The sequence below is a fragment of the Diabrotica undecimpunctata genome, chromosome 3 (genome assembly GCF_040954645.1).
Source record: "Diabrotica undecimpunctata isolate CICGRU chromosome 3, icDiaUnde3, whole genome shotgun sequence".
Taxonomy (NCBI): Eukaryota; Metazoa; Arthropoda; class Insecta; order Coleoptera; family Chrysomelidae; genus Diabrotica; species Diabrotica undecimpunctata.
Genome location: NC_092805.1, coordinates 98627460 through 98652731, shown reverse-complemented (window position 1 = coordinate 98652731; position 25272 = coordinate 98627460). Strand labels below are relative to the sequence as shown.

At 32.1% G+C, this 25272-nt stretch overlaps 1 protein-coding gene across 1 annotated transcript in view; it reads left to right on the top strand.

The window, feature by feature from the left end:
- The first annotated feature begins 963 nt into the window (after window positions 1–963).
- LOC140437084 (uncharacterized) overlaps window positions 964–25272 on the top strand; it is a 161767-nt gene continuing 137458 nt past the window's right edge. The window contains exon 1 of the mRNA XM_072526390.1: window positions 964–1343. Within this exon, the coding sequence (XP_072382491.1) occupies window positions 1293–1343 (51 nt within the window). The 5' untranslated portion in view covers window positions 964–1292. The remainder of the gene's footprint in view (window positions 1344–25272) is intronic.

Sequence of the window (25272 nt, the reverse complement as noted above, 5' to 3'; positions counted from 1 at the left end):
GATATTTTCGATCATTTTGATCATTCCTAGAGGTATCTCTCTTACGTACAGTAAGTGGATAACGCCTTTTAATTTGACCTGGTCAAATACCTCTGTAAGGACCACGAAACATAGATATGCCGGTTTATTGTATTCTAATGATTTCTCTTGCACTTGCCTCATTATAAATATAGCGTCGGTGCATGATCTTCCCGACCTAAAACCTTGTTGTCCTTCTGCTACTGTCATAATTTTATTCAATTTATTTGTTATCACTTTGAGTGTTAATTTTAGTTTTGTGTTTAATAAATTAATTCCTCTGTAATTTTCCGGGTCCGATTTGTCTCCCTTTTTGAAGAGAGGTATTAGGATGCTTGATCTCCATTCTTGAGGAATTCTGTTTTGTTCTATTATTTCTTGGATTAGTTTTAGTAGTTGTTTCTCAATTTTTTTTATGTACTTCTATTCCAAACTTTACATCGTGAAAAATCAAGACATAAATGTAAGACTAGTCAGAGATAATTTGTGGAAACTACACTATCAATCGCTTAAGTATGGTTCTATATAGGTATTTAAGTATTTTTCAAATTAAAATTTGGTGAAATATCAAATGCTCCCTATAAACACGCAAATAAAATATGACATTATTTGTTTTATATTTCTAAACTATTCCAGTTTACCCTCTAATTTTTCTGGAGATATATTTTCATTATTTGTACCATTAAGCTTATATATTTCCTTTTGACATACATAAATCCCTATAATTACAGTACAGTTTCGGACTTTCTTATAAATGGAAGTATATGGTTAAAGACACATTAAGACGATTTTATGGCACTAATGTCTTCAGACAGATCTTCCCGGAAATTGGATTCTTCTGCGAAACCGGAGAGAATCATAGATTCCGGTTTTCCTCTTCGTCGAACCCCCTAACGCACTCCGGTACTACCATCATCAACTCGTCTAAAAGCTAACAGTACCATCCAGGGTACTTCGAGTTTTTGTAGCGTAGCGGGGCATAACGTCGCATCAAACGCGCGTAACAGCCGTTCTCTTCATTACTTCAGTTACTTTTCAGAGTACCGAAGAACACAGTACCACCTGATGGTACGTGAGAAGCGAGAAGCGGCCTTCAGATATTCTCTTTTGCATATTTAAACAGGAGTACGGAAGGTCTAGGTCGAGAGGGGTATTCCTAAACGCCGGAGGTACTGAATTTTTTGTGGTACTTCTTCGATTGGCAGTTTAAATATAATATTTATAAATAGACGAATATTTAGTGTTGTGATTGACTTTTAGTTTCAGTGGTGGTGATGTTTTCGTCAAGGATCATTTTTTATTTAATCTATACCACAGTACAAGTGGTAAGTACAATATATTAATTATAATATCATGGTTTATATCTCAATTTAATATCGCTATATTACATTGTTTTTTGACAATTATAGCTAAAACAAATTCTTAACCTTTTGTACAAATAATGGAAATCACTGTTTTGTTATTTAAAAACTGCGGATGTGATGAGGTCATTTGGATGACAATTATTTACAAATAAACAAAAAAGGATTTTGCAATGGTGTGATGACACCTATAGATTTATATACGATACATCACAATCTTTCATTTATATATCTGTGGCTATTTGCTAAAACTTAATATGTCAAATAGAACAAGTTTTCAGTAAAGCAAAATTAAAAATTTATAACTTCATGGCAATTTGTTTTTATTTTTTACTCGCTCAAATTTTCTTAGATTTTTATGAAATTTCGTATATAAATAAACAAAATGCTACTTAAACTGATAGTGTACATTAATTTTGGAAATTCTATTGTAAAAAGAGATGTTACTAACATTTATCATGTTTTGGCAAATATCTTAGATCACATATTATATAGACATATCTTGTCAAAGTGAAGTAAGGTAACTGTACCTTTTACCGACCACTTGAGGTTTTCCTTATAAGCAGATTCAATAATAAGAAGAATACATTTTTATTTTTCTTTGCATAATTTTTAAAGATAAGTTTTAATCTAGTCGATTCAGCTAGTAATATAGAAAAAATAAAATTATCACAGTTTAATTCTTTTTTTAAATGTTTTAATAATTATGTACAATTTTATTAAAATGCTTCCTTTACCGACCGGCTTGAAAAAACTCACTTATCACCGACCGATTTTTTTGCTATTACCGACAACAAGCTCCTAATTACCGGACATTTCAGTCCTATCAGCGACCTTCTTGGGCGACTACCAACATTATATTAACTTATTTATTTAAAAATAATCATATATACTGACTCAATTGAAAAAACAAACGCAGTTGAAGATTTTAATATTTAAAAAAATATAAATTCATAATACAACAAATAAAAAGTTACATAATATATTGGGCATGTATAAAAGATTCAACTTTGGTATGAAATCATTTTATTTTTTTTATTATTATATTTTTTATTGCATCCATCTCCGGAATTGCATTGATGCCCCTTGTATTCACGGATTTTGGAGGATTAATTTTTTTAAATATTTCATTTTCTGAATATGATAAAATATCCTATAAAATAGTCCCGTATTGTCAAAGAGAAGACTTACTCTAGGAAAGTACTCTCCTTCATAAATAACAACAACTTCTTCCTCTGCCAAATCTTCCGGTTTAGTTTTTTGCTATTCTTAATACGCCAATTATGAATCCTGTTTTTCCAGAAAAGTTTAAGAGGCCTAAAAATAGCAACATCTAGTGGTTGCAATAGACGTGTGGAGTTAGGCAGAAGAGCAATTAGTATAATACCTTTGCTTTTGCAGAACTCAATTAGATGAAGCGTTAAATGTAAAGAATAGCCATCTAGAAAAAGCACAACAGGTAAAAGAACGTTCTTTTCAACAATCCATTTTTTATAGAATACATTCGTAATGAATTCATAAAAACATTCTCCAGTCATCCACTCGGAGTCTGAATGGCCAATACCCCAGCCCAGAGGCATTTTCAAATGAATACTGGCTGGTACTCTTTTATAGGGAAAAGAACAGTAGGTTTCACAACTTGTCCTTCTGTCGAAACTGTCAAAAGTACCGTGAGACATTCTTTCTAGTCATTAGCGATTCTGGTATAAACTTTTTTCGAACCTTTTCTTACGATTACACATTTTTCTTTTGGTGAAAGAAAAAAAGCTGATTTGTCGCAATTAAAAATTCTTTTTGGGTCTGATAGAACTTCCTCCAAATTATTTGTTTTTAAATAGTTTGAAACTCTATCAAACCAACCTCTTACACTTTTTCTGTTATATTTTCCCAAAGTTTGGTCAGATTGTGACATACTCGATGAAAGAGCTGGCGAAAAAATTTTCGTACCAATGACGACCTGGAATTCCGTCTTTAAATTTATTTGCTCGTTCTAGACGGCAAACTAGTTCTCTGCAACACACCCCAACAGTTGATTTTTTGTTACAGTAAAACAAACAGTTTCTAAATATAGAATCCAATTTAATATGGTTTGTTCTTCAGCTGCAGTCAGGACACAGTGGGCCCCACTTGTAGCACCTTCTTCATATTTGTTATGAATTTTATCAACTAGGGTGCTTTTTGGAATTTTGAATTCTCTGGATCCTTTTCCAGACGACATTCCATCTCGAATTGAATCCAATGCTTTCTGAAGAATTTCATTGGTATAGTTTTTTGGTTTTTCAGACATAGCTCAAAGTTTTTCTTGAATCCGGAAAGAAAACGTTCATAATATGTATTCTCGGTCGGTAATAGGTCACAATATATATTTTTTGTACTCTATCACCGACCGTGAAAAACATATTATTTTAGGAGACTACTTTTCAATATTTTAAAATTCATATATTTAATTCACGTTTAAGACAGTGAAGTACCATGAATATGATTATCGTTTCTCGTTCAAAAACAGACTTTTGGAAATATGACACTTAATAAATTATTCTATTTGAAGTAATTCTTCCAATAAAATACAATTTTGTTCAACTTTCATATTACTTATTTTAATTGAAAATTACAATCTAGTGGGTCGGTAAATGCTCAAGTGAATCGTTGGTTCATTACCTTTAAGAAAAAAAAATATTATGAATTGTATGCTAAAATATTATTAAAATTTCACAATTTTTGTAAATTGATTTTGAGTTTTAAAGCACCTTTTACCGACCGTTCTTTAATTGTAAATAAATTTTAATTGGAGAAAATAATTAACCAACGGACACATTAAATCTTTAAAAAAAAACATGGTTTTGTGCTATTTCTTGTTATAAAAGTGCAATACTAACCTTGACATATTAAAAAAAGCTTAATAATTCCAACACACATGCACAATGATTCTTATAACCTGCCTTATGGAGTCTTGCAACACCACTGCAAAATCCGTTAAAATTTGTCAAATTTGGCATTAGTCAGCGGCTGGATTATGTTTTTAATGTTGCCATATCTATGTTTTATAAAAAGAAACTGTTAAAAGTTTCAGTAGTTATATGGACTTTTCCTAAGGCGTCTAATACTGAAAAAATTCATTGCGGTCGGTAATAGGAAATGGTCGGTAAAGAGTACAGTTACTTTATATAAAATACGTGAATATCATAATTATTAAATATAAATTTAAACTGCAGTATCTTTTTGAGTTTGTGGTAAAATGGATGGTACACTGGATCAAGGTATTGCAGTAGGAAAAGTCTTCCTTTTTTTTATGTTTCATGGGTTAAGGTCCACTATAAACAGGTTCAAATGTAAGAACGATCTGCTGTCCTCTGCGTTTAATATTAAGTTTAGAATAGGCAAGGCACTTATGTGAATATTTATTGTCTATAACATTCAACTATTTACCAAAACTTAGATGATGCCATTTCACATTTTCATTATCCACACCTTTATCACGATTTACATAGATATTTTAGAAAAGTTTTGAATACGCTAGAAAATCTTTCCTCTGCATTTCGATAACTTAAAATTTCTTTCTACCAGGAACAGTTCTAACGAACTGGTACCAGTCATGAGGTTTTTCAACTGTATCGACTAAGCTGTCAAGGTATTTTAAAAGATAGGAAGCTACTTGGTCTGATCCACGGTCTGACAACCCCTCATGCCACATGAAACATGAAGTGGTATTTTCAGTGCAATTTCTGATGGTGAGATTATATATCCAGACCAATATTTTATAGTAGACTACATTTGTGCTTAAATTGGGTGTTGGTAGGTTGTGTTGCAAGTCCAATACTAAAACAACTATTTTACCGCTACTACACTCCGCCAAAAAAGTATCGCATCACCTATAAAACTGCAAATTTCGTATTAAAAATAATTTAAAACGTGAATTTTTTACTGTCGTTTTTTTTGTTTTTTAAGTACGTAACAAGTATTAAAAGAAAAATGCAGAGTGTACGAAAAACAAAGGTTTTATTTAATTTATTTCATAAATTAGTAGTAAGCGCACAAACAGAATTGAATAAAAAAAGATAAAAATCAAAAGTAATGATAATTTAGTAAGACGTATTGCCTCTTCTAGCTCTAATAACATCTAGACAACGTTGGGGCATAATTAAAATTAATCTTTTTAGATAATCTTGATCGATATTATCCCATTCTACGGTTAACAACCGTTGCAGGTCCTGAAGATCTCACCCTTCTGTAAAGATGGTCCCAAACATGTTCTATTGGATTTAAGTCCGGGCTGTGCGCTGGCCAATTCAAAACTTGTAACTTTACCTCTTGACGGTACTCGGTAACGATTCTTGCGACGTGTGAGCGTGCATTCTCATGCATTAAAACAAAGTCATTACCAATAAATGGGGCGTAAGGAACAACATGCATCTCCAAAATTTCTCTAATGTACCTATCAGCAGTTAAGGATCCTCCATTTAGCTGTACCAATTCGGTTTGAACCCTAAGAGATATTCCGCCCCAGAGCATAATAGATCCTCCTCCAAAGTGTGTCGTTTGTTAGGTTGCATTGAAAATAACGCTCGCTATCTCGTCTATAAACTGGTATTCTTCGATCCGAAGTGTATAAACAAAATCTTGACTCATCCGTAAAGAGTATGTTACCCCAGTCATCGATATTCCAGTTGACGTGCTCTTTTGCAAATGTTAGACGTGCTATACGGTGTTCCCTTAGTTAGTCTCGTGGCAGTGGCAGCTACTCTGGCCCTAATTCAAAATTGTCGTAAGATATGCCTAACAGTCTGTGAAGACACACGTACATTTCGAGTCTCGACTAAGTCATGTTGAAGTTGACTTGCAGTCACATGTCTTCGACGCAAAGCCTGAAGGACTAAAAATCTATTGTCCACATGCGTAGTTGCTCTTAGGCGACCTGTTACAGCTCGTCTTTCATAAAGACCAGTCTCTCGGTACCTTACTACCACTCGTGATACTGTCGACTGATTTACACCCACTAAATTTGCCACATATCTCTGACTCCTGCCGTCTTCAATGAGGGAAATTATTCTAACCACTTGATTTCTCGTTAAATTTAAATTTATATTGTTACGACCTTCCATACTCAATATTTGATACGAAATTTTAAATTAAACGCGAACTGTATACTTTTTACAAAAGTAAAATAAAGACTGATAATATAGAAACCAGACAAAATAGCAGTTAACATTTTTTTTAAACAGTAAGCTGTATTTACAAATTTCTTTTTAATATTTATTCCAGCCTTAATATTCTTAAGCGTCAGAAATAAATAATTTAAATTAACCAAATGCTGTCAGAAATATTTGTAATTTTATAAGTGATGTGATACTTTTTTGGCGGAGTATATTTCTGGAGAACACTATGTCTGGTTTTTTGTTTTAATTATGTGTAATTTCTGCTAGCTAGCTAAAGGTGTTTATTTTTCTCTTCCTTCACGGCTGCACGTATGTCTTCACAATTAGAGGATTTTTTCTTGTTTTCTAGATAATCACGTCTACACGTAAGACAAGTTTTGCATGTATCAATACTAGGATTTTTGTATGCATATCCAAGTTCTTTAAAAATCTTTGCATAAAATGAATATGAGATAGACATTGTCTGTTTGATGCATAAAGATCATACATGAGTTTAATATTTAGGTTGTCTTCGAGAGTAGTGGCTCTCATATTTTTTTGAAAGATTCTATATGTTTTATAACTTTAGCTTTTTCATCTGGTCGAGCGTTATGTAGTTGTCATTTTCCAGATCCATTAGGTTCTACAAAAGCTGTGGGTGATAGTTGTTTCTTTTTTATTAAAATATCAATTTTTCTTCTTGTGATACTATGTAGATTCTGGAACATTTCTTTTTAAATTTTTAATGTTTTGTCGTTATATGTGATATAATATGAAACCATAATTTGTCTGTTTTTATTATTTCCGCGTTCTCCTTTATATTTTCTTTCTGTCTTCTTTACTCTATCTTAATTTTTTTAAAAATTACTTGGTCTTTGCCTTGCAATTTTTTAAGAAAATCATAAAAAATTTCTTTTTCTTCATCTAGGAAGAGTGACATTTATTGCGACAGTCTTGTAGTAAGCGCTTGATATATTTTTGCTGGCTTTTGTATACCTTTTCTTGTAATCTGTTCTTCTCCTAACATCTTCTTCTCTTTTATTTCTACTCTGTTATATTTTGGTTTTTTAGGTTGAATATTGGAGTTATTTATTTGGACGTTGCCATCATCACTTTTATTTGTAAAATTATCATTAATTACTTTGTCACACATATTATTACTGGTAGTACCTGTTATTTTACACTTTTAGATTGAATTGCATGATATTTACCTGGCCTCTCATTGTCACTTGTGTCAGATGAACAGTCCAAAGGAATATAATTTTCATCTAAATCTGAATTATCACTACCCAAATATGACACTAAATCTTCTGAATGACCAGTTGCTCCAGAAGTTGAACTTATTTCTTTAATTTCGGCATCAACTAAACACCTTGTCAATCGTCTTATATCATTTCCCACTGATTTTTTTAAATGCTCACTTTCAGTGTGTAATACTGTTTCTTCGATATTGATAAAAACCGCCAAATTTTCATGTTGGCTAATAACTAATTTTAACTAACAGCTTTCCACGCGACATAATTTTTACTAATAGTTACAAACGAACCATTGTCAGTTTACTGCACCTATTTGTCTAGCATCCTTGTCGAAACCATCCTCCCATCTAAGTTTTGGCCTACCTTTTCGTCTGTTTCCCTCAGGCTGTGAGATAAGGATTTATCTACGTAGATTGTTCTGCTGTGATCTTGCTCGATGTCCTGCTCTTTTTAGTTTTTCTATTTTTATGAGAGATACCACGTCTTTACTACCAGATATCGGTTTGCTTCTGGTATGTCTCATAGTTTTACCTTCTGAAAATATCGTTTGCTCGAATTATCCTTCCATTGATGTTTTCCGTTATGGAGTTCTCATTGGTCATAAGGGATCCTAAATATGTGAATTTGTCTGCCACTTTAAACCTAGATTTACCAACAGAGAATTGTGACTGATCTTTCTGGTGCTGTTTTTTTGGTGTTTATGCTATAATTTTAATTTTTTCCTTATTTATTTGCAGGCCCATATTTTTTTAGGCATTTGAAAAAGTGGTATAAATTTTTTTTAGCCTTTGAGAATTTATGTCTAGATCATCTGCGTAAGCGATAATTTGTGATGATTTATTAAATATATTTCTTTTGCTGTCTATATGGACGTCTCTAACTGCCTTTTCCATATCAATGTTGAAAAGGAGGCACGCCAGCCAGCGCATTTCTCTGTCGCAGTCCGATATGTATTTCAAATGCTTGGGATTATTCGTCTTGTATTATCTATAGCTATATTATTATTATTAGTTTATTTGATATGTAGAATTCGTAAATAGCTTTATACAGCTTGCTTCGGAGAACACTATCATTGGCTGATTTGAAATCTATGAAGTAGTGGTAGGTGCCAATATTGAATTCGTTGGTTTTTTCAGTATTTGTCTTAGCAGAAAAATCTGAGCTTCTGAAACTGTTTTCTTGTGACATGGTTAAGTTCAATATTGTATTTGTGTGTTGGATTCAATTGGAATTGGAATTAGAAACTTCAAAAGAAATGTAAAAAGGTGATTCTCATTATAATCAATTGTAGTTTAATCCCATATAAATACAACACAAAAATCTAGTCCTCCAAAGATCTTGATCCTCCAGAAATAAAACCGTTCTAATATTCGCCAAGGTGCTCCTCTGAATATGCATTTAGGCGACCATATAAGGGTATTCAAAAATATTTTGTATACTGTAAATCCCAAAATAAATTTTTATTTGTAAGATTTTTATTCTAACATATGAGTTAATTAGTAAATTATGATAAAACAATAAGGTAAAGTTAGTTAGTAGTTATAAGGTAAACTTATTTTGAAAAAAATTTTCCCTTTCAAGTTTGAAAATTTTCGTAAGTAAAAGTAAATATAGTTAAGCCACATGACTCGTTTTCTAATTAGACTTAGATTAGTAAAATTTAAAACTTTAATAAGTTTCAACGACAGGCTTTAAACAAATATTGGAGAATTCAGTGCTCATTTAGAATGGAAACTATGTTAATTAAGATATCATAGTCCACGAGAAAAGGTGTTTTTTTTTTATTTTCTCGGTTTCGTAATTTTTCCTTATAATATAACTTTTAATGCTTTTAAATTGTATCTACGGCAGTTTTGGGTACATTATTACATAGCCAAATGACAGAGGAGCCAGACAAAAATAAAGGATCTGTTTTTATTTTTGTATTTTGTTTTATTTCGATGCAATATCAATTATAATTAGTAAGAGATTTGATATCTAAAAACGAAACGAACAAGCTGAATATTGCTGAGGACGTCAATCTTGCAAACCCATGAAAGATGCACCACTCCTACCAAGGGCTTCCCCCTAAAACTCCCTCTTATTGGGGAAACATGGGGAAAACATCGATTTACCTAGAATATATACGACGTAGAAAGAAACGTTTTGAACAAGAAATGTAGCTGCGATAATTTTGAACAAAAATATTTATTAACACTTTTCTCTGAACGATGATTCTCTCAGAACCAACGGTTAAAGCGACCGGCAATTTTGAATGTCAGTTATGCGCGCAAAATCAGGTTTTTAAAAGGATAGAAACTAAGTACATCACAACAACATTCAAAACAATGAATACACTGAGACCTATCCTGTCATTGAACAAAATGCCTGTCAATCCTGTCATCTATCAAGCAGCTCTCATCCTAGTTAATAAAAAAAAAATGTATAGCAAACCCATCAGCAGAATGTAGCAGGCTTTGGTTGCCAATATCAAAAGAAGGAGTCAACAACAAGAATATACCAACAATAGCGGATTAAAGGAAGTCGCAGACATAATCTACAATTATACACAATACATATGCAATACATAGAACACAAACACACTATCTACGTTAAACACACATTATACAAAAAAATAAAACACATAAAACAGTCAAAATTTGATATTCCAAGTGTAAAAGCACTCCCCTAAGATTTTTTGTCAACAAAAAGAAGGCTATTGTCTACAAGATCAAGGCCAAGTACGTCAACCGTAAGTTTTGAAAAACATTACCCAACTTAACAACTTGTTGGTTATACTTTTCGCACGATTTTTTTAAATATCTTTTAGCAAATCGATTTTCGGAGTGGAAACTGAAACGTCAAACGTTAATTAAATATGAAATTTTCAATACAATCAATTTTGGCTTAACCCCATATAAACATAACATTTAGCATGTCAAATTTTATTGAAAATAAACAAAAGTAAATTGAATACATACAAACCATATAATAAAAACAAATTGAAGTTGTAGTAGGCGGTTTGAATGATGCTCGCAACATATGGCATACGAGATATCTTCAAAAATAATTTATACGCTTATAAATGCGCTGAAAAATGGATCAAAACTATAATCAAAATGAATTAGTAAGAAAGATTGTTATGACAGACTGCGCGTTCTTTTGTGAGTTAATAACACAATAAATATTTTTTTTATTGCTTGAACAATTTGGTTAGTCAATTCAGTTATTTTTTAACGTTAGTTATTTATTTTAATTTATTTACAGTTTTGATAGAATCTATGTCAATATAACTACACTAGTGCCCAAAATTAACGCACCACCTTAAATGTAGGTAGCATAAGTTTGAAGCTAATTTCCTTCTAAACGAATGATTGGATTTTGATAATGTTTTCTTCATATTATAGGTATATTTCTAGTAAATCAATGTATTAATGTTTAAAAATAAAGTTGTGTTTTTTTATCGTTTTTTGCAGTACCCTGTGGAATTTATTAGAAATAACCGCTACATCTTATTAATATTTTGAGATAGATTTATTCTTTCCCAATATTCTCGAAAAAAAATTATCTCGATATCTCAATTATCAAACATTATACAGAACTTTAAACCTAACAAGTTTTTATTAACATTTAAAGCAAAGAATACATTACTTACATAGACTTTATTGACATTCAATACAAATAAAGACTAAGAAAATATAACCTAAATAATCTTTAACAATTCTACTTTCCCAAAAATACTTAATAACGAGTATTTCCACCTCTACTTCTAATTACTTCTTCACAGCGACGAGGCATACTTAAAATCAAGCGTCGTACTTAGTCTTGATCAATTGCATCCCAAACTTCTCTCACCATAACTCCTATGTCGCCAAGAGAGACAGGGGTTGGTTGTCGGTTCCTGAGTTGACGATCAATAATATCCCACAAATTCTCTATGGGACTGAGATCAGGGCTGCAGGGTGACCAGTTCATGGTTTGTATTCCAACCTCGTCCAAATATTCACGGACCACACGTGCAACATGTGGTCGAGCGTTAACATGCATTTAAAGAAAATTATTTCCTATGTAAGGAGCAAATGAAACTACATGGTTAGAAAAAATGTCTGTAGTATACCTTTTACTTGTTAAGGATCCTCTTCGTAAAGCAACAAGGTCCGTTCGCGCTGTAAGAGATATTCCTCCCCAAACCATTACAAATCCTCCATTAAATAAAGTAATAGGTCATATATTACACTGTGCGAAGCGTTCTCTTGGTCGTCGAATAATTCTCACATGTCTGTCTGAGCTATATAAGCAATATCTCGATTCATCAGTAAACAACACGTGCTTCCAGTTATCAACATTCAAGTCAAGGTGCTCTCTGGCAAATTGGAATCTACTTCTACGATGATTTACGTTTAAAGCTCATACTCTGACTGGTATCCTTATATACACATCTTGAGAAAACGTTCTCTTATCGAACGAAGCCTAATAAACTGATCTTGTCGTGGTGTTGTAAGTCTTCCTCTTCCTTGTCCACGCCGTCTCGTATGGTCGTTTGTTTCTCGAAAACGTTGAATGACTCGTGATATTGTAGTATGAGATACTCTTAATCTCAACCCTATTTCACGGTACCTTAACCCTACATCAACTAAAGTAATTGCCTGAACACATTCATCTCGGCTCAGATTTCTTGAAATACGGTCCATGTCAACTAACTAACATACGCAAAATAGCAAAACAATTTTTTGAAATGTAAACAATATTGACACTAAAACTGTCCTGTAAAATTGTTTGATTTTTTATAGCCAACTAACTTCTTCCATTAATGAGTGTTACAATTCGATATAATCACGTTATGCTTTGAATGTACTTTTCTTTGTTGATAATAAAGATATCGATGATTTTTTTACGAAAATTTTGAATGAAAAAAAGGAAGCTTGTTCAAAATATTAATAAGATACAGCATTTGCTTTTAATAAATCCCACAGGGTGTTGCAAAATAAGATTAAAAATCAAATTTATTTTTACACCCCCTATTCGCTCCGTGCGTGACTGACACGACACCTACCGCCTTCATCTGACAGTTTTGGACCTACCAATTTTCAGGTTAAACATATGACATTAATAACATATGTTTGACATTGTTAAATACAGGCAAAATTGACAATTATTAATAATTAACTTTTTAATTATATTTTTTCAGTTTATGTACAAAATAAATGTAGTATTAAAAACTGGGTTTCTCAAAATTCATCATAATATATCTTTTTAAGCCCAAACGGAAAAGAAAAGTTAAAAATCTAGTACTGGCAAATCAAGATTTTCACGTGAAAGAGCATATAATTAAAAACAGTAATAGTAAAAGTTAGGATATAAAAGCTAAAGTCATCAGGCACTCTGCAGTTAGCTTGAAGCCTTATGAAATATCATTTAAGGTAAATTATTTAAATATTTCAATTGCATAAAAATGAGGTTACGTGATTTCCTTTTTCATATTAATAGCACTGATCCATCTTTTTCTTTTCTCTAATTTATATGTAATCTTTGGAAACCTATAAAAACTACACTTACTATTTTTGCTATTATTAGCACAACTAAATACGCAACATGTATTTGCACACATTTTTGATAAAATTTATGCGTAAAAAGATAGTGTCCAATTTTGTCATATTTCGCCGCTACGCACGCTGGCATCGTTTCAAGGTACCCCTACCATGGTCACGCACGAAGCGAATATGGGTGAAACGTTGACATTTCTCAGAAAACATTAATACAGTAATTACTTAGAAATACGTCTGCAATGCAAAAAAAAATATTGAAATCCAGTTAAGGATACACAAGAAAAATAGTTTAAAAATTCTGGTAAAGTTGAGGTGGTGATTTAATTTTGGAAGGTAAAAAATCACGTAATGCTTTGAACAGATTTTTCTTTTGTGATAATAAAGATATCGTAATAATTTTTTTACGAAAATGTGAAGAAAAAATAAAGCGATCTCAAAATATTAATAACATGTAGCTTTTGCTTCTAATACATTCCACATGGTGTTGCAAAATTAAATGAAAAAACACAACTTTATTTTCACACGCTGTATATAGGTAAAACGTTGACATTTCTCAAAAAACATTAATAAAGTCATTAATTACAAATATACCTACAATGTGAAAAATAAATCATCGAAATCCAATTGTTAAGGGTTCAGAAGAAATATAGTTTTAAAATCATGATCCATTTTAGGTGGTGCGTTAATTTTGGAGAGTAGTATATATATATATATATATATATATATATATATATATATATATATATATATATATATATATATATATATTTATATATATATATATATTTATATATATATATATATATATATATTTATATATATATATATATATATATATATATTTATATATATATATATATATTTATATATATATATATATATATATATATATATATATGTATATATATATATATATATATTTGTTATAATATAACGATATAACAAAATCAGAAATCAAAGAAGCCCTGAAGAAAATGAAAAATAATCGAACCCCGGGTGAAGATGGAATAGTATCAGAAGCACTAAAAATTGGAGGGGATGTATTACTTGAAAAAATTAAACAACTTTTCAATATCTGCCTTCACAGCGCCAATATTCCAACAGACTGGAACAACGCTACTATGATTCTATTACACAAAGCAGGAGACAAAGCAAATTTAGAGAATTACAGACCGATTAGCCTCCTCAGCCATATATATAAGTTGTTTACGCGAATACTAGTTAAGAGAATGGAAAGAAAATTAGAGACTTATCAACCAAGGGAACAGGCAGGATTCCGAAAAAGTTACGGAACAAATGACCATCTACAAAGTATAAAAACCCTAATAGAGAAAGCAGTGGAATACAATAAACCTCTAGTTCTAATATTTATCGATTTTCACAAAGCCTTTGACACAGTTGAGCTAAGCAAAATATTACAGGCGCTTAAAGAATGCAGGCTAGATTATAGATATACTAAATTATTATACAAAATATACCTGCAGGCAACAACCACTGTCAGATTACATACTAACAGTAATCGCATAAAAATAGAACGGGGGGTTAGACAAGGAGACCCAATGTCACCTAAACTTTTTAATACGGTGCTAGAACATGCTTTTAAGAATTTGGATTGGATGACAAAGGGAATAAAAATAGATGGAGAATATCTAAACAACTTACGTTTCGCCGATGATATACTTATAATAGCTGAAGATGGCAAGAGAGATGGTACAGGAACTCGTTGTGGCTACAGAAAGTGTAGGTTTAAATATAAATATCTCGAAAACAAAAATCATGACCAATTTGGTACCCAACCAGAACATCAGTATTGGTGGAAAAGAAATAGAACTCGTAGATAGATATAAATACCTGGGACATGAAATTATGATTGGCAGGGATAACCAGACTCATGAACTGAAGAGAAGAATCGGCCTTGGGTGGGCAGCATTTGGAAAACTGAGAGAAACTTTTAAAAGTGAGCTGCCCACATGCCTAAAGAGAAAGGTATTTGATCAGTGCGTCCTCCCAGTCTTGACGTACGAAGCAGAAACACTTACCTTAACAAAAGCAGCAGCTACCAAACTGAGAGTCACGCAGAGAAGAATGGAGCGGTCCATGTTAGGAATAACTCTGCGAGACAGAATAACCAACGAAGACATCAGGAGAAGAACCGTAGTGACTGACATCATCGAGAAGATAGCCAGACTAAAATGGAGATGGGCAGGACACATAGCCAGAATGACAGATGGGCGATGGACAAAGAGGTTATTGGAATGGAGGCCAAGGGAAGACAAGAGAAGCGTCGGTCGACCACCTACAAGATGGACTGACGATTTAAGAAGACTCGATAAAAACTGGATGAGAGCGGCGCAAGATAGACGGGGTTGGAAACATGAGGAAGAGGCCTATGTTCAGCAGTGGACTCTTGAGGCTGGATGATGATATATATATATATATATATATATATATATATATATATATATATATATATATATATATATATATATATGTGGGAGGTTTACTGAGACTTTAGCAACTGTTAGTTTTCTGTTTTCGTATTTTGAATTTTTATTTGATTTATCAACTTTAAAAATATTATTTAACAAGTATTTATTGACTTATTTTATAATGATATTTTCTGATATTTACGTCTGTGTATTTTATTCAACATGTCGTGTTTATTTTTATGCTCCGTTTGATTGAAACATAGACATATAATACAAAATCGACTGATCGTTGCAATACTATCCAGTTCTGCCCAGCCTGCATATCTTTCTAATTTGCCAGGTTTATCGACCACGTTACCTAAATGACCAATGAGAAGGTCACGTAGTCGTTAAACTCGGGCCATTAGCAAGAGATGCAGGGACTGCTTTGCGTCAGTTTCCTCTGTCGCACTGGGAGAACGCGGCTGCATTGCAGCAGTCAGTCTATCTTGTATTATATGTCTATGGTTTGAAAATGTTCGTGTCTTAAAATTTTCTTCTTCTACTTTATTTCAATGTTTAGATATTTATTGCCTGTTTCGGCGTCAAATTAATCGATTTTTATTCATTCCGTTTATATGTTGTCTCAATTTTGTTCTGTATTCTAGAGTTATCTTGTCATACTCAGCTTTTATCCCCCATGTAATTGTCTTGTTCTTCAATGCTCTGTAAAGTGTACCGTATAAATAATCATATCTTTCTCGAAACTTGATAAAAAATATGATATGATATTCTCGAAACTTAATAAATATAAAAAACATTTTGTAATATTAGAACTAAAATATATGTCAAAAATACATACTAAGCCTTCTATTTAACAAAACACAAAAAAACTGTCGTCCATGCGGTATTTTTTTACCTAGTTCACTCGTGCTTAACGTGTTAAAGTCTCATAAATAAATTAATAACCAAAAATTTAATGTTGCATGGACTGGGGAGTTGTTCCTGACGTCGCTATTTGTAACACCACGAAGTAGGTTTAAAAAACTCGCTAATTAGTGCATGAAATCGACCTTTTTTTACTTACAGCTTGGACTACTACGTCATCAGAAGGTCAACTTTGTTATTCATTTTAATTAAAAAAGCATGTTTTTTTAAACTTTATAGATATTTCGTTTATAAATTCGTTATAAATAAAGTGGTAGCGATTTAAAAAAGGAGAGACTATTTCGTCTCCTTTTGGATTTTTATATTATGTGGGTTGCAAACTGCTGTGAAATTTAGGGGGCGCTCAAGCACTAATTATTTATAATAGAATTTAGCAATATTTTTAATGTAATAAATAAGGGATAAAATCATTTTTGTCATATATAGAAGTGGTTGATGACGTCCTAGGACCAGAAGAACCCACTCCAGGCAACGGTTGGTTCGATGATGAATATGAAGATATCAGTAAAAGAAAAAAATCTGTATATTTACTTATTCAACAAAGAAGAACACAAACTAAGGATCAAACAAAAGAATCCAGGAAGGGGGAAAAACGTGTGCATCGAAGAAAAAAGCGGACCTAGTAAAATTAGAATATGCAAGAGCTTCAATTACTAAAGGGAAAAAATGAAACTATAAAGTTCTATATCATCCTAAATAAGACAAGAAAATAATTCAAACCACGGCTGACGATTTGTAGGGAGAAAAATGGGCACATAGTTAGTACCAGTGAGGCAGTACAAAGCAGATAGGTTGAGCGCTTCAAAGAACTACTTGGTACCGAAATAGAAAATGACGCGTCACCTCAAAAAAAAAAACACCCACGTAGCACCTACTTCAGTATTTGCGAGAGATGCAATTAGATGCCTAAAAAATAACAAGTCACCAGAATTGGACTGTATCTCGGCAGAGCTCATCAACATAGAGGTAACAGCGTTATGTACCAAATTCACAGCATAATAGTCAAAGTCTGGGAAGAAGAACAAATACCAGAAGAATGGTGCACTAAAGTCATATCTACAGTGCATAAAAAGAGAAATTTGTTTGAATGTAAAAATTATAGGGTTATAACTCTTCTGAGCACAATATTCAAAATATTCTTCAACATCCTGTACCATCGTTCAAATACGTACGTGGAAGAACTCCTTAGTGAATATCAAAGCGGTTTTAAGTCAGGTAGGTCAAGAATTATTAACTAGATTTTTGTGTTACGTTACATCTTGGAAACGACCTATGATTTTAGCATTGACACGTTTCATCTCTTTGTGGACTTTATTTACGTACGATAGCGTCCTAAGATGTAAATTATATGAAGCCATGAATAAATTTAACATTCTCCATAAATCAATAAGACTTGTACAATTAACTATGAGTAAAGTGATCTGCAGAGTGCAAATAGAAGGCGATTTGTCACAAGCCTTTGAAATATATGCAGAGTTACGACAGGGAGCTGCGCTGGCGTGTCCTCTCTGTAATATAGCATAAGAAAAGACTGTAAGAATAAGAGATGCCGAGTTACACAACAGAGGAACAATCTTTAATAAGTTATCGCAGATTATGGCTTACGCTGACGATTTGGATTTGAACGCACACACCACACGATGACTTAAAGAAAGAGTTTTAAACTACCTGACGGCCACACAAATATTAGCCTTAAAATAAACAAGAAAAAAACAAAAATGTTGGCGTCGATACCAAATAATAGAGAAACGCAAAACAAAATTTTAGCATAGACCACTATAATAGTGAGGTAGTAAATAAGTTTACTTATCTGGGTTCTCTCATAACAAGCGATATTGACACATCTGAATAAGTAAACCGAAGTGTACTAATAGTGAACAAATGTTATTTTGGAGTAAATAAGCAGCTAAAAACAGACATTTAAGCCAAAAAACCAAACTTACAATATATAGAACACTCATCCTACCAATGCTGATATATGGTCAGAAACATGGACCATCTCCAAAAGAGATGCAAATCGTCTGTTCATCTTCAAAAGAAAGATACTACGCAGAATAATGTGTGCAATCTGTGAGCATGGTATTTGGAGAAGGCGATGTAATTTCGAATTATACGAGAAATATAAAGAAATAGTTAATGGTAGAGATGTAATATCTTTCAAAACAATAGGTAGGCTTAGATGGGCTGGACATGTGTCAAGAGCAAATGAAAATTACCCATCCAGACGAACCCTATTAGCCAGTAGGAAATATGGAGGGATGGTGTGGACGATGATGCAAGGAAGATCGGAGCAGCAAACTGCCAGCGGTTAGTCATAAACAGAATTATATTGAAAAAATATAAATCTTTAAAAAGAGAATGCATCTTGGATTAGGTCTCTCCGATTTTTTTTTCAAAAAGTTGTAGCCAATTACTTTTTTGGAATAAAATAATTATCACATTTTAGTGACAAATAAACCGATCCAGTTTTATCAAATCTCTTTTTTTTTAAAATCAAAAGGGCTTTAATTTAATGCATTACAAATTATTATAAATGTATTTTTGCAAAAATATGGCCATTTTGATAAAGTAGCGTTTTCAACTTTTGGCGTTAATTATACAATAATAATTAATAGAAATTAAACTTAAAGAAATAAAAGTTTCAATTAAAGCTTATCTAATGTACTTTTTTCATTTTGTGACTATATTTTAGAAAGTCACGTACCTTAATCTTCGCAACAATATAAATGAAAAAATTAAATTTAACCCCTTCAAAGTCTTATAAATAAATAATTACCAAAAATATACAATTGCACGTACCTAGGAGTTGTTCTGACATCGCCCTTTACAACACAAAGTAGGTTTTAAAAATTCACCAATTAGTGCATAAAATCGATACTTTTTTACCCACAGTTTGGACTATAATAGGTTATCAGGAAATATTAATTTATCAATTGTTATATTGACATCATATGAATTAATTGAATTATTAATATTGACATCAAGTTCTTTATTTTCAAAAGCCTTTGTGACAATAATTTTGGTATATAAATTAAAAACCAATATTACCGAGCTCCTTTAACTTATACCCTTTTTTTGACTCACTATTTCTTTTCAATTCCCGGGAACACACACGATGATAAGGCGATCTGGCTAAACACCTTAACCGTAATCCTTCTGACACGGTTCAGGAATCACTATCGCTTGTCGAAAGAGTCTAATACACTGCAAAACAAAAAATAAACCGTGTTAAATGTTGCCTTTAAATTCTTTTACAATTTTCAAAGCAGCAAAAAGTGTTTCGCCAAGTTCTCATGTTTGTTTTCCGCTTTTTATAATAGCCGTTTTGAATATTTATAATATCCCTTCATGGTAATTTTATGGAACTTTAGATTTCGATTCTATTCATAAAAAGCGTTATTTCTCAGTTGACTGGATATTGTTTTATGATGTTAAGAAGTACCTTGATGATGATATTGCAATGTTTAATCAACAACACGTAACAGCTATGAGAAGATAAAAAACAAAGGCAATCTATCTTGTTGGTTATAGATAACTTTTGCTTACACATGTACCATTAGGGAGCCTTATGCTAGATTGATTTAGCACACAATAATGCTCTGTCATTATTATTAAAAAATAATTATATTGCACATATGCCACGCCGTCTGCTTTCGAAGATTACTTGCCATCATAATGTGTAACTGACAAGTCCTGCTTTAAAGGTTTAATAGATTAAAAGTCAAACTAGCCTTTAATTATGCAGTTATTTTACGCAGGTTATCTAATACAAATAAGGGCAATTAATTACAATTTTAATAAAAAATATTTTTTTATTTTGACTTTTGATTTCCACTTCGATAATCGTCATCAAAAGACAAATTAAATGAATTATTTACTTGGTAATACAAAAAAAAATCTTCTAATAATTAAATTTTATCTGACTTACCCAAAATGACAACTGACAGATATTATACATTTTCATGTAGATAAGAAGATGGCTGACGGAAAAATAGAAGAAATTAAATAGAGATATCCACCGGTCAATCCGAAAAGACGTAAGAGAAAACAATACAAGAGAAATAACTAAAATAATTCAAGAAAGCAAAAGTTTTAAGGCAAAATAGGAACAATATAGGCAACAAAAATATGTACAAAATAAAAAACAAAGATGGAAACATTACTACTGATAGAACTAAAATCCATGAGGTTGTCGAATCCTTTTATCGCGAAATGTATAAGAGCACCGACGAAAGGCAAGATCAGCCCCTGTCCAAAATAACAAACCAGGGATCAGAATGAATGCCAAAAATATTTCCATACGAAATCAAAACGGCACTTTTAGAAATGAAAAATAACAAATCCCTGGCTATGACGGAGTAGTGATCGAAGCGAGCAAACTAGGTGGAAATAAAATTATCCAAGCTTTGGCCAAGCTTTTCACCGAATGCATCTACCAAGGAAAAACTCCTTCTCAATGGAATAATACAGTCATTACTTTATTACACAAGCAAGGAGGCGTAACAGATTTAAAAAACTACCGTCCTATCAGTTTGCTTTCACACATATATAAACTTTTCACAAAAATTATCAAAAAAAAACTGGACGCTAAATTAGACTTCTATCAGCCTAGAGAACAAACTGGATTGAGATCGGGATACAGCACTAACGACCACTCACTAGTGATAAAGAACCTGATAGAGAAGTCTGCAGGATACAACAAACCATTGGCACTGATATTTGTCGACTACGAGAAAGTATTGGATACCATTAGCGATAAGAAAATGTTAAAAGCATTGACAGAATGCCGAATGGGCCATCGTTACATTAACATAATTAAATATATCTACTTAAGAACATATTTGTAAGAAGGCACATCTGAACGAGCATGGTATCAACATAAATGGAGAGAAGCTCAGTCATTTGAGATTTGCAGATGACATCGTCGTTATAGTCAATAGTATGGATGATGCAATAATAATGTTTGAATTATATCACGCTTCCTTGGAGATCTGACTAAAGATTAATATGAACAAGACACAAATAATGTGAGCTCCCACGTCGCATAGGATTAGCCTGGGCAGCATTATGTAACATTAACACTAAGAAAAAAGGAAGTTAATAAGATTCGCATATGAGAGACCGAATCCCAAATGAAGAAAGACGTCGTAGAACAAAAACAACAGAGGCTATCGAAAAAATCGGATGGGTCGTTAAAATGGAATTGGACAGGACACTTCGCCAGATTATTCGACAACCGATGGACAAAACGTATTTTAGAGTGGAGACCAAGGCAAGAAGCAGTACGGAGCAGAGGACGCCTACTAACTAGATGGACTGACGACCTAAAGCGTGTTAGCAATAACTGTTTGTTTGCAAGCCGCACAAGACAGAGACAGATGGAAAGCGCTGAGGGGGACCTATGTCCAGCAGTGGGCGCATACAGGTTGATGATGATGAATGTAGATGACTTTAAAATAATCTTGTCAACATTTTTGAAATGTGTTCTTGGGATAAATTTATCGGCAGTTAGTTTATTTGAATACCTGAAATTAACTTAAAAATATCTGTCAAAAAATGGTAGCACGTGATTTGTCTTTAAAAAGACAACCACAACCACAAAATAAAATTCTCTTTAAAAAATAAGGAAAAAACTCATCATAATATCTTAATATGGTAAATACTGGGTCATATATTTAGTTTACTCTCAATGTTAGTATTATTTCTAATTTTATATGTATATGGCTTTAAAATATAAATGACGAATCTTCGATCTGTTTTTCTTCTTCCTAGTCAGTAGGTTGTCTTCAAGCATCGTGATTTTGTAAAATCTCTTGTCCTCTTAGTTTCCATTTGTCTCGATGTTTCGCTATTGTTGCTGATTGTGGTAGAGTCTTGCCTATGAGTTTCGTAATTAAATATATATATATATATATATATATATATATATATATATATATATATATATATATATATATATATATATTGTTATGATTGTTTATTTTGAGTTCAAACTTAGTTTATTGAGCCAATAAAAAAATTATCACTTATCTGTTATCAAAAGTAAAATAATCCTTATATTACCTGTGTTCGATGGATTCAAAAGATTTTCTAGTTGTCTTTTATCGGGTGAGAGAAGAAAGGATAATAATACAAATATATTATATTACAAAGATTTACGTTTCTTTATTTTTTATGAACGAATAAAACAATTATTAAATTCTGTCGTTATCTTATCAATCAACATACAAGAAAATAGATCAAATTATTATGATAATAAGATTATAAAGCTACATACATTTATATTACGTGAAAAACCAATTTTACTTAAAATTTTCTTTACTTGAAAAAAAGAAACCACAAAACTTTAAACTTTTGATTAGCCTAACAAAACCTCAGTTCTTAAATTTTAATGATAATGACCATGATGTCGAAACGATCCTTCACAGATATAAAATTCAATTGTACAAACACTTACAGTTTATTTTCTTCTTGAGTTGTATGTTGGAACATACCCAGAAAAATCCAGTCTCCTCAAAGATGTGATCTCCCCTCTTTGGCACCTCGGCTCCTTCTTTACGTCTCTGCAAACCTCCTTCAGACTACACAACAAACGCCTGATTCACTTCTCCAAACTCCGCTACTTATTTATGACACCAGGACCTCCTTTTGTCAACTTGATGCCGTAAGAATACTTTCACATATACTTTATAAAATGCCCACGGTAGATACAAAGACCTCTTTTAATCAACTTGTTATCTCCGTCTTCAAACTATTCACTTCTTTTCGTTACGCCGGTATCCCAAACTCACGAACCACACCCTATCTTGAGAAAAACGACTGTTTCCTTTCGATGACCAAAATATGACTGACTTCTCCTCTCTCATCATCGACTCCCCAAATTCCCATTTAAAAACGACCATCCAATCAAAAAGCTTAAATTGTGTTTACTATGATATTGGAAAAGCCTAATTTCGGTTTCAGAGAAAACTAAATAGCTTACTTTAAAATTGGTTTTTTTCAATACATCATTTATACATATTTCAAAAGATTAGAATATGGTCATTTAATACTCGACTCTACAAACAATGAAGAGATTAACTTACAGGTAAAATGTCTTCTAATTCTAAACAAAGGTTTTTTTGATAATTTTGTTTGCAACGGAAACAGGTCGTTTGCCAAACAAATTTCTATTCTTATCTACACTAAATCTTATCTTAAATTAATATATACATTTTTGTTTATAATGATTTCTTAAAATTTTATTTCGATGGATCTTTTTATTTATTTTTCTTTGGTTGGGAAAGAAGAAACATAACAATATATATATATATATATATATATATATATATATATATATATATATATATATATATATATATATAGGTGGCGATCTTCCTCGACTTGTTTTCCCATGGACTATGCCCCCAACTGTAAATCTTTCCAAACAATTTCTTTTAATAACGTGGCCCAAGAACGTAGCAATATTTTCAGCTACTGCGGTACCTAGTTCCTTCTTCATTTGGAGATTGATAAATCAGCTCTTTTATCAGTCCAAGACACTCTTAACATTCGATGAGAGCAATATATCTCAAAGGCATCTATTTTCTTTCTGTCTATTTTAATGTCCAACATTCAGATCCTTATAGGAATAGAGTGAATTACAAATCTTTGTAAGTTTTGTCAGATATTTCTTGGCCAGCATGCCAGTGTAATTCTTCTTTTTATTTTTTCAATGTATCTTCTTTGGTTTTTAATTAAGGAGCTGGATAATTAATCGTGTTAAAAATTTCGATGTTATAGATTTTATTTATATTTAAATTATTTCTGTCCATCTACTATCATTATTTTGATTTTATGTTTGTTATTAATTCTTCTAATTCTTCTTTAGATGCAGCGATGAGGGTGATATCTGTTCTCTAGTGCCTTAGCTAGGTACAAAGCGCGCTTGATTTGGCGGCAGTTATAGTAGGATGTAATATTTGATACAATCTTGATACAATACTTTGATATAATCTTTAGCATCACTTTGCGGCATGTAAAATGATCTATGTACAGCTCTTAGGCCAGGTTCCATTACTTCAGATTATATGACATATATTATAAAGAATATCAATGCCTGCATATCCGATCGCCACAAGTATTTTCGTGACAATATTGTCTGCTCTAGGTGATTTGTGAGTTTTCAATTTTCTTGGTCAGCCAGTTCCAGTTGTTCTGGCGGTGGTCAATATCGGTGGTTCTGGTTCTAGGATTTCAAGAACCAAATGGTTTTCTTGAACTATGTTGTCTTTCATTAAATTTTCACAGTATTCTTTTCAGCGAGTTTCGAGTTGTATTTTATTTGTTGCCAGAATGCCATCTTCGCTTCAAGTCTTGTTTCTGAGAGAACGGTTTATTGTAAATAAAAAGTGCCAAAATATATTTTTGTTGAAAATGATCTCAATTACATTTATTGTTTAAAACATTTTTTTCCATGGCAGAGAAAATAAATAAATCGATAATTTCTATTTTCCCCCTAAAAAAAAAGACGAACAAGCAAAATTTCGTTGTTAAAGATCAAGAGAAATCTTCTCTATTGACAAACTATCAAGTGACGGCTTTCCGAAGTGTATTGTAGATATTGCACACAGCGCTCTCTTCGG